Raw genomic sequence first — 12,988 nt, 5'->3', positions numbered from 1 at the left:
CTTCACTTTTTATTTCATTTCATTTCGTCTATTTCTATTTCCATTTCCAACATTAGGCCTACAGTTTGTAATGACAAAACACATTTCAAGTATCCCTGTACAATCAGGTTGGAAATGGAGGAGGCTGCTATGAAAAGCGGAGCTTGTAGAGTGCAGCCTCCTAATAAGTAATCTTGTAGTTACATAGCATATAAAAATCAAAATAACAACTTGAGCATGAACATGTAAAAACAAAAAAAGAAATAGGGGAAATTAATAGTCTCTAGAATCAACAGGAAAACGAAAGAGATGGAAAAGTGATGAAGAGTTAATTCAATGGTTATCTAGGAGAAACTTTTTGAACTTATATTTGAAAAAATTTAGGCTTGGCGATTCTTTAATGTTATTATTAATAGTTTCCCGGAGTCTAGGGCCTTCAAAAGTAAAAATTGATTTTGCAAGGATGGTCCTGGTTATTGGTAAATGGAATTCATCTGATTGACGTGTGGGATATTTGTGAAGAGTTTAGATTTTATTAAAATATGGGTGGTAACATATTATTGTTAAGTAATAATGATAGGCCTTATTGTTATGGTACACATGTTAAGTTTTACACTTATATATGCAGTGACTTTGTCCTCAAAATGTAGGCCTATCTTACATGACGCACTCACCCTGCTGATTTAATTCATAGAATTTTCTCCCTTTTACACTCAACTATTTCTTTTTAATTCACATCAGATTAAAAGATGATTATCATGGGCATGCCATCATGGGCCTGACATATGGAATACATTGCCAGATTCACTCAAACAGTTAAGATTCATTTCTCCCTTTAAAACAGGTATTAAAACATTATTATTAAATAAATATTCAGAGAGTTAATTTCAAAATTGCTCTTTCTCTTTATCTAATGAAACACATAATTTCCAAAACAAGAAAAACAACCAAGAATCAAAATACATTGTGAGGACCAAACGCCCCCCCCCCCACCCCCGTCATTTTGCAACTGCACCCTTACGTTAAGATATGTTGGATGAATAAATAAATATTCAGAGAGTTAATTTCAAAATTGCTCTTTCTCTTTATCTAATGAAACACATAATTTCCAAAACAAGAAAAACAACCAAGAATCAAAATACATTGTGAGGACCAAACCCCCCCCCCGTCATTTTGCAACTGCACCCTTACGTTAAGATATGTTGGATGAATAATAATTATTGTTTTCTGGGGTTGCCACGCAGTCTAGCTTAGCTTATAGTTGTAACCCCTGCAACCTTCTAACAATCGATATATATTAATAGAAAATGCAATTATGTTCAACATTTTGCTTGTCAGTTAAACGTATATTATTGTTGTATTTTCATTGTTCATGTATTTATGAAAAAGTGTTGCAGAAACCAATAGATGAATAATCATGGACGGGAATCCCAGAGGGGACAGGGGAACGTGTCCCCTCTACTCAGAATAGTAGGGGGCACAATATCAAATGTCCCCCCTACTATTTGTGGTCTTTTATGATGGTAAGAAATACATCATTCAAAATCGAAACAAAACATGTATTTTAGGACGAGTTAACCTTACCATTGGGATGATAACCTTTTTTTGCTTGTTAAATCAATTTTCGTCGAAATGACTTTGAATTCTTAAATTTGGGGTGATAACCTTTTTACCTTTTTTTTTTTTTTTTTTTTTTTTTTTTTGCTTGTCAAATTTTCGAGCCCCTTGTCCCCCTACCTTTTGGGAGAGATTTTCCTCCCCTGTATTTGTGACATTATATATTTCGCATTTTGTTTTACATGTTCCCTCATGCTCCTCATTGCTGCAAATGTTTTTTTTTTAATTTAAAAGTGTTTTTGGTGACAGTGCAGTAAATCTATGTATTTGTATTAATTTTAATGTTTATAATGATGTTTGTAAACTATCGATGTGTGATGTGATGAGAGAACATTTAATAGGAAGTAGTGTCCTTTTAGCTATCCCTGGCCATCAGTAGATGGGTCTTTCAATTTCCTTGCATTTGTAGTTTTGTGTATTCCTTTGCAAGAAATAAAATAAGTAAATAAATAAATGAAATATCATAAGCCTTGAAGATAGGGGGCGCTATAGACGACTCAAGAATATTTTTCTGCATTGATTTATTTTCGACACGCCCCCTTGCCGGCCAACCACGTGTGCTCAGTATATACGACTGTCGACTGGTAACGGGCAGGCCAATCGGGCGCAATATTATATTATACACGTACACGACGCGACGCGACAGCGACAGCTTCCCAACAGCAGATCGGACAAGGTTTGTGAAGAACCTCGATACACGACTATATGAGCTGATTGTAGTAGACCAGAGGCCGAGCAAGAACACTATCCGACGACGTAGACGAGGCACTGGAGGCAGCTAATTCGACGAAGCTTTACCATGGCGTTAGCAAATCTCAAAATTGGTTTCATTGGGGCTGGATCTATGGCGCAAGCAGTGATAGAAGGTTGGATTCGTGCAAGTGAGTATCATCATCACCGCCGGGAGCTCCGGCCCGTGTGTTCCGCGGGAGCTCCGGGCCGCCATACGCCCGGGCCGGAGCTCCCTTGGTATGTTTAACAAGTGAGTAGATAGACCAACTCACTCATTCAAGTCATTGACATTCCACCTGTACCTACCTTCCTCACTCCATTAACCGTGTATGTAGCCAGGATTTAATTTGGAGGGGACCGGCGTTAAGTGCTAGTGCACGCGAAGCCTGCTGAGTGCGCTCCCAAGGGGTGGTCCCCTCTCCCGCAGCGCGAAGTTTTGGCATTATCGTGATATAGGTAACCACCATTCACTTCATACAGCAGCGCTTTATTCAGTCGCACGCACGGTTCCCTTTTTCCACCTCCATTCACTTTGTACACAAATGCGCGTACACAAATCTATGAGTGGTTTCCAAAACCACGATTTGGCCGAAGTTTTTGATATCAATGTCAAATCAGAAGAAGACGGAAATTTCTTTAACTCGATCGCAAAACAGAGTAGAAGATCGGTATATGGAGGGAGGAAATTAGACAGAAATAGCCATCGTTTCTGGGGATATATGTATTTAACAATTTTTTACGATTTACTATCATCTCCATTCACCGACGGTAGTATGTTAGACATTTATGATTTTCTTTTCTTTTTTTGGGGGGGGGGGTTGTCCCCCATCAGAATTTTTGGTAGACACGTATTATCCTGCTCCCGCTGCCTGCATATGTACATTATTTTTTGTCTTCTTATTTTGATCCTGATTGATGTGCTTGTGCGATTTAGTGTAATAAAGTTGATTTGAGTAAACAAAGAGTAAGGGACTTTGTGCAAATTATCTGAAATCTTAAAGGTATTATCTACAACAGAGAAATGTTGATTCAAGTAAATAGACAAAAATCAAACTATAACGCTAAAAATTTCATCAATATTGGATGTAATTGAACAAAGTTACGACATTTTGAAGTTTCGCTTATTTTCAACAGTGATTGGCACAACTCAGTGACATGCAAAGGAGGCAGTTGATGATGTCCTTCACTATTTCCTGTGTTTTTTATTTTTAAATTATTCAATAATTAATTTTTTTACAGATTTGACTAGATAGGACCAACTAAGTTGAGTGAATCATATAATATTTGCACTGCTAATTCCACAGGTTCAGGGATGGCTGTTTCAATTAACAACGAGGAGAAAATTAGAATGTTTCATATGCAAAAAAGGTGGATGATGTCATCAGTCTCCTCATTTGCATATCAAACAGGACAATATATATATATATATATATATATATATATATATAAATATATATATTTATATATTGAGATTAAGCGAAACTTTAGATTTAATGTAAATTGTTATAACTTTCTTATTTAACATCTGATATCATTTTTTTGATGAAATTTTCAGTGTTATTCCTGTTAGATTTTTCTCTTCTTATTCAAATTTATCAACTTTTTGTTGGGATGAACTTGTCCTTTAATGTTGACCCTGAGTTATATTCAAAATCGGTTAAGGGCTGTTATGATATCTGTAGGAAATTCCTACTCGGGAAATGAAAAAAAAAATGCACAGCAGAGAGATATAGGCCTTAAGAAACTATTTACAGGAGATGTAATCTAATGGTAATAGATCTATTGGAACAAACTTGAACTATAGGCTATACAAGTATTAGACATTTCTAAAGCTACTATTATACAGTACATGTGCGGTATGTGGTACAATGACCATGGAGCTATATGCAATGACCATGCAATGACCATTCCTGCATGTGTACAGAAGATCCCTAGAGGGTCTTCTGGGCACTGGGACATTGTTTATGTTGGGTTAATTACTGGCTAAATCTGATCTGCGTTATCAATTATCTTCTCACTGACCGCTGGTAGCAGTTCCCCTGAGAGACTTACGAGCCAATGGAAAGTGACTCCGAAAGAAGGGGGTGGGGCTATATTTGGAGTGAGAGAAATTATTTTTGAAAGATGATATAAATGCAGAGTGAGTCAAATGTATTGTTGTACACGTGCGTGATCAATTTATTTCCACCCCCAAACAATTTGTTTCTCTTTATGCAAAATAACCCCCTAAACAAGTTTTTCACGGGCTTTATTTACACAATTTGGCCCCTAAACAAGTTGTCCCAGAATATGACCTCGGGGGGTAAGCTTGAAGGGGAAGGATACTTTTTCTTGAAATTTTGTGTTTTTGATACACATTGAGGGCATGAGCAAAACTGAAAAAAACAAACCGTAAAGGGGAATCCAACCCAAATAAAAACTTGTTTTTATAAGGAAAAGAAAAATCAGACAAGTTGATAGGTGAAAGTTTGAACAATATTGGACAAACAAAAAGAAAGATATGAATTTTTAAAAGTTGTAAATATTGGTAATCACTATACCCATGGAGATTTCAAATTGGCCGCATATGGGATGTAATAGTGATGTAAGGCAAGGACTACTCTTCCATGTACTCCAATACATATTATGGCTAAAATGTCATTTTTCCCAAAAGTTTTATTTCAAATTATATTTTTCTTTCATGAGGACATAAAACAATATACTACATGGGTTATATTTAGATTACTGCCCCAGGGGAATGGGTACTTAGGAGAAAACCACAAATCCCTGATAATTAAGTACATGGCCTATGGGAAAGTTGTCCTTGCCCCTTGTCATAATTTAATTACCCAGTTGCCAATTTGAAATCTACATAGTATTAGTGATCTCAATTTTAAAGCAGCTATAACTTTCTTATTGCTTGTCCAATTTCTTTCAAACTTTCACCATTCTGTTTAATTTATTTTTCTCCTTCCCAACACAACATTTTATGGCCAAGGCTGGATTCCCCTTTAATGCGTTATTTTGGTCATGCATGTGTACAGCAATATATTTGACTGCCCCCCCCCCCCTCTGTTTTCTCTTGCAAATTGTGAAAAACTTTTTATTTTGGCTTAAATACTATTTATATCATAAAGCCGAAAGTGTGTACTTTCTCACAATATCACTGTCAATATGTGGCACCTTTTAATCGGGTCAAGATCACACTTTTCCCATCAAGATACAAGACAAGATTTTTGAAATTTCTGAGTAGCATGAAATCCAGAGATATGATTGGCTGAATAAGACTTAATAACAACAGGCACAGGAAATTTGAGGAGATTACCAAATGGGGAGTGTGAACTCCGACAGGCCTCAGGAATGGAATGTTGGAATGTTGAGGGGTGTTTGGTCTCCTTGACCAATCAGAGTGCAGTATTCTTGTTTGAAAGGTGCTAAATATTCTTGGCCTAGAAAAAGTGTGATCTTGACCCGATTAAACATTTTCCTTTTACAATCTAGTTATACTGGGGACATTGTGGTCAAGTGGATAAGACTCGTCTTTCAATCTGAAGGACGTGGGTTCGATTCCAAGCCATGGCATGTTTTCCTTAAGCAAGAAATTTACCCACATTTTGCTGCACTCAACCCAGGTGAGGTAAATTGGTACCGGCAGGAAGTAATTCCTCAAAAAGCTGTGTACATTGGTATCCGGGATAATCTAGGAGTGCCTTGAGCACCTTGCAAGGTGGATACGTGCACTATACAAATCCTATATTATTATTAGTTATTTGAAGCTTAGATCTTCAGCTTTATTACTAACAGAAATAAAGAGAAAAATAACAACTTTTGTGAGGTGAAAGTGATTATTCTGCAGCATGTTTTAGATCAAGAGTTTCACCTATATTAAAAAAATTAAATAAATTCAAACACATGACCTGAAAGAATGATTCTTCTTTACAATGATACCAGAATCATGATATAAATTTAGAGCAGCAATGGCCGAATAAAAAAAAGTGTTTTAGTTCGCACCCAGCTCATCAAATATGCAGAACCTCTTTAGTCATGTATATCACTTGGATGCCAAAAAGAAGCTACTTTTTGAAGACCTGAACTTGCTTTCCCAAAGCACAGTTAACCTGATGCGTATGGGAACGGGGTGGGCCCTGTACAAAGTCTATGGGGATTTTTTTAATCTTGTGGTAAGCTGGTTAATTGTACCTCTCTACACATCTTTGAACAAGAGGTACCAAAGACCCAGCTCCGTTAAAGGACAAGTCCACCCCAACAAAAAGTTAATTTGAATAAAAAGAGAAAAATCCAACAAGCATCGTACTGAAAATTTTTATCGAAATCATATTTAGAATAAGAAAGTTTTGACATTCTAAAGTTTGTTTAATTTCACAAAACAGTTAAGGCCTGGTCACACTGTTGGAGCAGTCGTGGAGCAAAGAGATAAAAATCATCACCGCTCGCTCCCGTTCACCATTTTCGATTGTTTTTATATTTTCGATTTTTGTTTTTGATCTTTTCCCCAATTTTGTGAGTGAAATTCGACCCCCTCTCCCTACCGCTCCACGACCACACCAACAACGCTCGGGCGGTGTGACCATGCCTTAATATGCACATCCTGGTGGGTATGCAAATGAGGAGATTGATGATGTCATCCACTCAGTATTTCTAATATTGTATTTTATTATATGAAATGTGGGATATTCTATTTTTCTCCTCATTGTCAAGTGAAACAACGATCAATTCCTCCCTGAACATGTGGAATGAGCATTACTACATGTATATGATTCAGTCATGTTGGTCCTCATTGTTAAATCTACAAAAGAATGAAATATTGTATAATTCAAACAATAAAAAACAAAAGGAAGAGTGAGTGAGGGACATCATGGAATGTCTCTTGAGTTGTGTATATCACTGTTTTGTGAACTTAAGGTCAAAAGGGGTATGTATGTAGAGGACTATAACATAGATGTTATTGAAGTTATGCACCATAGATACATTTTGCAAATTGATATGCAACACATGTGTATAAATGAGGATCAGGTATTAAAAAATAGCTGAATTTTAGCCAGATTTACGAGTCGCAGCATTATGCAATAAAATCCAATTGACAACATCAGTTATTCTGTCCATATTGTTTTGTTTTTTTGTTCATGACTTTTGTAATATCTGTTTTGATGTTGTGAAGCAAACCAGATTCCAAACAGGGAATTGATCATGCGGTAGGATATCAAATTTGCTCATTTTATGTTTCTTGTATTCCCTTTTAGATGTTGTCAAACCAAACCAGATAATGGCCAGTGCACCCAGTGACAGAAACCTCTGCAAATTAAGGGTAAGGTCCTCCCCCCCCCCTCCCCGTTCCCCCTCCTGAACAAATGCTTGAAAAAAAATTAGAGAGTCAAAAGGGGCCTAAGCTTTCGATCCTAGCAGAATCTTCGTCGGAGGCAAAATGACAAACATATAAAGTGGAAAAGAAATCATGAGAAGAATAGACCCTTTCGTTTGATGATTGTAAATTACTTAAATGACTTGTATATCTTTAATAAGAAAATAATTGAAAATGTGAATATGTAACCTTCCTTCCCTACTTCTGATTTTGACCAATGCATATAAAAACATGACAGGATGAGGACAAAGCACAACTTCTACATGCATCAGATAATCTTTCTTGTCAAACACAGACACCTACCTGCTCAGGAAGTAGGGGTTCCAGGACCATTGCTCTGATGAAAAAATCTGCAAGTTAAGCCAAAAATAATTAACCTAACCTCCAAATCTAAATACTAATCCTCATCTTTCCTTTATTCTGAACCAAATTGCATGTGTCTACACAGAATCGTTAAACGGTATTACCCGCATAAGTATCCAGAATTCCGGAAAACTTCCATGTAGAAACAGACGCAATGCGGTTTGTTAAATAAACCGTATCCTTCAAAATACGGTTATATGGTGGTTATTGCTGTGTTAATCCATTTAACTTTTCTGTAGAAACGCACAGCAAAAAAGTGTATCATGTCTGAAGTGCGTGAATCCAGAACGGGGGGGGGGGATTCACATATATTGGTGGTACGGGGACGTGCTGCTTTGATGACCTCCTCCTTCAGTTCTCTTGATACTCCAAGTGACAAAACTTCAGTTCAGTAACAAGACACTGAAGACAGCTCAGTTCCTTTGCCCTGCCAAAATTGTCAAGCGCAAGCTCTGCATGCTAGAGATGCATATACGACTTCGCAACTCCGTACATATAACTGGTGGCCACTCCATGCATGGCTAGCGACTAGCGTATTCACACCGCTATGCTGGATCCAGTTCCCCAGACCCTGTTTTTCACACCGTGCAGTATATATTTAGTTCCCAAAACCCTGTAGTTTACCTTTTAGTCAGTTCCTTAGACCCTCATTTCAGAGTTTTGTGAGGAACACCCCCATCAAAAATTAATTTTACTGCCCCCCCCCCCCCTCACCGCCCCCGTAATTGCAATTTTGTGCTCTGTTTGCACATTCTGGCCTTTTCTAACTTGCCAGCTGACGTATCTTAATGCATGACGAAGTGTTTGCGACTCTTTATGTGAGTTAATTGGATCATTCACTCTGTAGAGGGCGTTAAGGTTTTTTTATTCTGGAAAAGATAAACACTTTTGTAATGATTCTCTGTAGAAACACGCTGAAAGACTCTGTAATTACAATCCCAACTCTAAACCTATGCCCTCTTAAATATTTAGACCAGAGCAAATGTCACTGAAGCAAAAGACATATCACCGAAGCAGGTGATGAAGCTCCAGAATACTTGCTGTTGATGAGGATTTCCACCTCTTTTGAGGCATATTAATTCAGAATCCAATAAATTCCTTCTTCTCTACTACAGGAAAAGGGCCTGTCCACAACCCATGACAATGCTGAGTTGGTCAAATCATGTGCAGTTATTGTCATTGCATGCAAGCCTTATCAGTGCAAGGACGTACTACCCCCTTTACCATTCGGTCCACATCACCTTGTCCTGTCGGTTGTAGCCGCCCTAAGCTGCCCTGCCCATGAAGCCGTGAGTGAAACTATTTAATTGATTACAATTACAGGAAACCATATCCCAAGGGGGGAATCTTATTGGAATGAGTTAAATTAGAGGAACAATTTCAAAGAAGCTTCATCAAAATCATTTGATATATGAAATAAGATGGTTAAATGGAAGTTTGAAAAGTTTCCTTGTACTTTCTATTTGGATCCTCAAATTGGCAACCATGCCAGTGACTTCTGTTTTTTTTTTCCATGGTTATCTTGAACAATTCTTTCTGTTAATATATTTAAACCATTAAGCTAGGTAGCCTTGCTTAGCCGGGTAACAATAGTAGCAGGACCCGCTGGGAGAACAGTTTTCAGAACTGAAGTGGCTACCCTGGGTTAATATACCGTTATCATTATTATTATTATTACCATTTCTTCCCTATCCACTCCAGTTATTGCCTCCAGGAACCCGGTTAGTGCGAACCATGCCCAACGTTGCAATCGCCGTCTGCGAAGGCATCATAGGAGTTGTCCGGGGCTCCCACGCAACGGACGAAGACATGGCACTCGTAGATAAACTCGTACAACCCATTGCCTTCTACGAAGTGATGTCTGATCCTCAGCTCGATCTTATGTCTTCTGCAGTTTGTACTGGAGTAGCTTGGGTAAGCAACTTTGCTGGTGGTTTCAGTGGTGGATCCAGGATTTCAAAATATAAGGGAATTCTAAGAGCAAATTTGAAAAAAAGGGCCTTCCTTGATAATTAACATTTGTATAGTGCTTATCACAAAACATGTCTTTAAGAAAATTAGGAGGAAAGAGAAAATTTCAGCCAAAAATTAACCTTTATCCTAAGTATGGGAGGGATGAACACGACCTAGCGGGCAAGGAGTTCAACAGAAAAAAAGGGATAGAATTAGAAAAGGGGAAAGAGAGAGAGGTATGGGAGCTTATCTCCTCACTCTGGTGAAAAACCAGCCCATCACCAGATGATGATGATGATGTTGATGATTGTTATAATAGTGATGATGATGGCAATGATCGTTGTTTTTGTCGTCCTTTTTTCAATATGATCTCATATTACCAAAAAGACACCAAACACAATTCTGTTAAAAAAAATCACCATATACACACTTTTTCTTTGTTTTTCTTTGACCAGGCTGCCATGGTATTGGAAGGTCTTGCTGATGGAGCTGTCATGGTGGGACTCCCTCGCTCTTTAGCCTTAAAAACAGCCGCCATCACATTAATGGTAAGTTAATGATTCATGATTGATTCTATAAGAATCCTTATCCTCAGCCTCGCATTATTTTTAGCCAAAGTCGACACCATTACCCAAACCCTAACCCTATGATGGGATAATCTTGTGTTTGGGGTTTTTTTTCTGCATTTGTTCATTTTGAATTACCCTTTGTATTAAACCCAGCTTATTTTGGTAACTGAATGCTTTTTTTCCAGCTATCTTACTTGACAGGGGTGGGGGGGAAGCAAGTAATGGACCACACCCTCAACTTTTTCCACCCCCCCCCTTGGTCTTCTTACATGGCACTTGACCTTTCTGAACATGTAACTTTGGATTTCAGATTCCATTTCCAAATTAAGACCCAAAAATGTGCTTTCCTGAAGGCCCCATATGTAGAAAAAAAAATGTTCGGAATTTTTTTTTTCAAATCTCTGCTCTTTCACATTCTGGCATCATGAGCCAACCAAATTTTTTTCCCCCTCAAACAGGGTACTGGCAAGTTACACATGGAGACTGGCAAACATCCCGGAGAGATCAAAGACTCTGTGTGCTCTCCAGGTGGATCTACAATCAGGGGTGTGCACGCCTTGGAGAAGAGCGGCGTGAGGGCAGCCATGATGAATGCAGTTGAGGCAGCCACCGAGCAAATCAAAAACATGTCCAAGAAGTGAACGGGGGTGTTCCTTCTATCAGAACAGCGGTATATCAACACCTGTGGCTTGTAACACAAAGCTTAGAATTAAGTTAGCAATCATCATAGAACATTCTTTTAATGATCGATTGCATTGACTACAATTTACAATTAATCATGAAAATCAGGCAAATGATTAATCACTAACCTTTGTCTTACAGGACCCAAAAGAGAGGCAAAAGAGTCTGATATTTGGTTGAATTACTGTTTGGGAAATCATAAGTAGATCACTTTCCAACTAACTTTCCATAGGGTAAGGTCTAATGATTATTTCCCAAGCTGTAGGTACTTTGTACTTTAATAGTATAGTCTTTATTTTTTCTTTCACAATTTTGATTTTGCTCATTTTGTAAAGCGCTGTGATGCAATCATTGTGAAGAGTGCTATATAAATACTTGTACTGTATTTGTATATTTTATTATGATAATACCAATAGCCATTTGTATAATGATATTATAATAAAGGAGCATACCAGGCTTTTGAGAAAAAAGTAGCAGAGAATTTTTAATTGGAGGTTAGACTTGAAAGTGTTCGCATAGCGATGTACAGAGTGTTCAAGAAGAGAGAAAATGTATTGTCAAGTCCCGGGGGGGCCAGTCAAATATATTGCTGTACACACGTGTGACCAAACAAACACGTTTAAAGGGGTGTTTTTTCAGTTTTGGACGAGGTCCGCGCGTGGACTCGTTAAGGGTATCAAAAACACTGATTTTCAAGAAAAGGGGTGGTTTTGAAAGACTGGTCAATGGTCAGTCGTGGGGTCAAACATATTTAGGGTATGTTTTGGGATGTTTTCCCCCCAAAGCTTTTTTTTTTAAAGACTAGCCAAACGTGTTTAGGGTATGTTTTTCCCCCAAGCTTTTTCCCCCGAGGTCATATTTTGGCAACAACTTGTTTAGGGGCCAAAATGTGTAAATAAAGCCCGCGAAAAACTTGTTTAGGGGGTTATTTTGCACACAGAGAAAAACTTGTTTAGGGGGTGTTTGGAAATTCCTTGGTCACGCGTGTGTACAGCAATATATATTGACTGTTACCCCCCCCCCCCCCCCCCCCCCCCCCCCCCGGGTGTCAACTGCTCTTCATGACCAAGAGCGACCATGTTCTCTGAAGTTGGTGAATTAAAACAGCATTTTAGTCCTTAAGTCTGGACAGATGACACATCTGCAATTTTTTTGTCCGCTCCAAAACTGAGGATGAAACTGTCCACCATTGTTCAACAAAGGCCTTCCTGCTGTTCTTTGTCATTTGATGGGCATTTTCAATACATTTACCGAGTGTTTTCATCATCCTTATCTCATGGAGCTAAACCTATCTGTTCTGATGTACAGAGGGCAGAGACTAACGCGACACGACCGACTCACATAAGTTCCAGATAGGGGGCGATCTTTATGAGAGGGGCTTCACATCATCTTGAGGGACACATTCCTTTACTAAGGTACATGAACATGGTGTTCAGTTTCACAATACAGGTGGCACACTTCTGTATATATTGGTCGATTTGACTCATACATCACACACTTCTCACATTTCACCGAAACACTAGTATTGCCATTTCAACGTTGCCGGTTTGAAGATGAATGATTATCACTTATACTTTCGAAAGAAATGCCTGGAATATTTGTTTTATACCCCTTCTTAGAGATAGAACATTGTCCCTTTAATGGACCAAATTTGGTGCAAATATGGACTTTATATTAGTACTAAGCCAAGGTAATTAAGCTGCCTTTATTGAAGAGCACTTAAAGAATTCTGATA

General features: G+C 38.2%; 1 protein-coding gene across 1 annotated transcript; it reads left to right on the top strand.

Moving 5' to 3' along the window:
• Positions 1-2,178: 2,178 nt before the first annotated feature.
• On the top strand, positions 2,179-11,349 carry LOC121416726 (pyrroline-5-carboxylate reductase 3-like). The gene is made up of 6 exons (XM_041610188.1): positions 2,179-2,477; positions 7,569-7,633; positions 9,166-9,339; positions 9,752-9,964; positions 10,459-10,551; positions 11,031-11,349. Exons 1-6 carry the CDS (start codon positions 2,396-2,398, stop codon positions 11,211-11,213), a joined length of 810 nt encoding a protein of 269 aa, XP_041466122.1. The 5' UTR covers positions 2,179-2,395; the 3' UTR covers positions 11,214-11,349.
• The last annotated feature ends 1,639 nt before the right edge of the window (positions 11,350-12,988 follow it).

This window comes from Lytechinus variegatus, chromosome 1 (genome assembly GCF_018143015.1).
Source record: "Lytechinus variegatus isolate NC3 chromosome 1, Lvar_3.0, whole genome shotgun sequence".
In the NCBI taxonomy this organism is placed as follows: Eukaryota; Metazoa; Echinodermata; class Echinoidea; order Temnopleuroida; family Toxopneustidae; genus Lytechinus; species Lytechinus variegatus.
The sequence above is the reverse complement of the archived record's forward strand: the minus strand, read 5'-3'. Positions and strand labels throughout refer to the sequence as shown.

Excerpts from the sequence above, each read along its gene's own strand:
- LOC121416726 (XM_041610188.1), top strand. The coding sequence starts at position 2,396 with ATGGCGTTAGCAAATCTCAAAATTGGTTTCATTGGGGCTGGATCTATG. Across the intron at positions 7,634-9,165 it reads GAAACCTCTGCAAATTAAGG|GAAAAGGGCCTGTCCACAAC; the intron begins GTAAGGTCCTCC and ends TCTCTACTACAG. Across the intron at positions 9,340-9,751 it reads GCTGCCCTGCCCATGAAGCC|TTATTGCCTCCAGGAACCCG; the intron begins GTGAGTGAAACT and ends TATCCACTCCAG.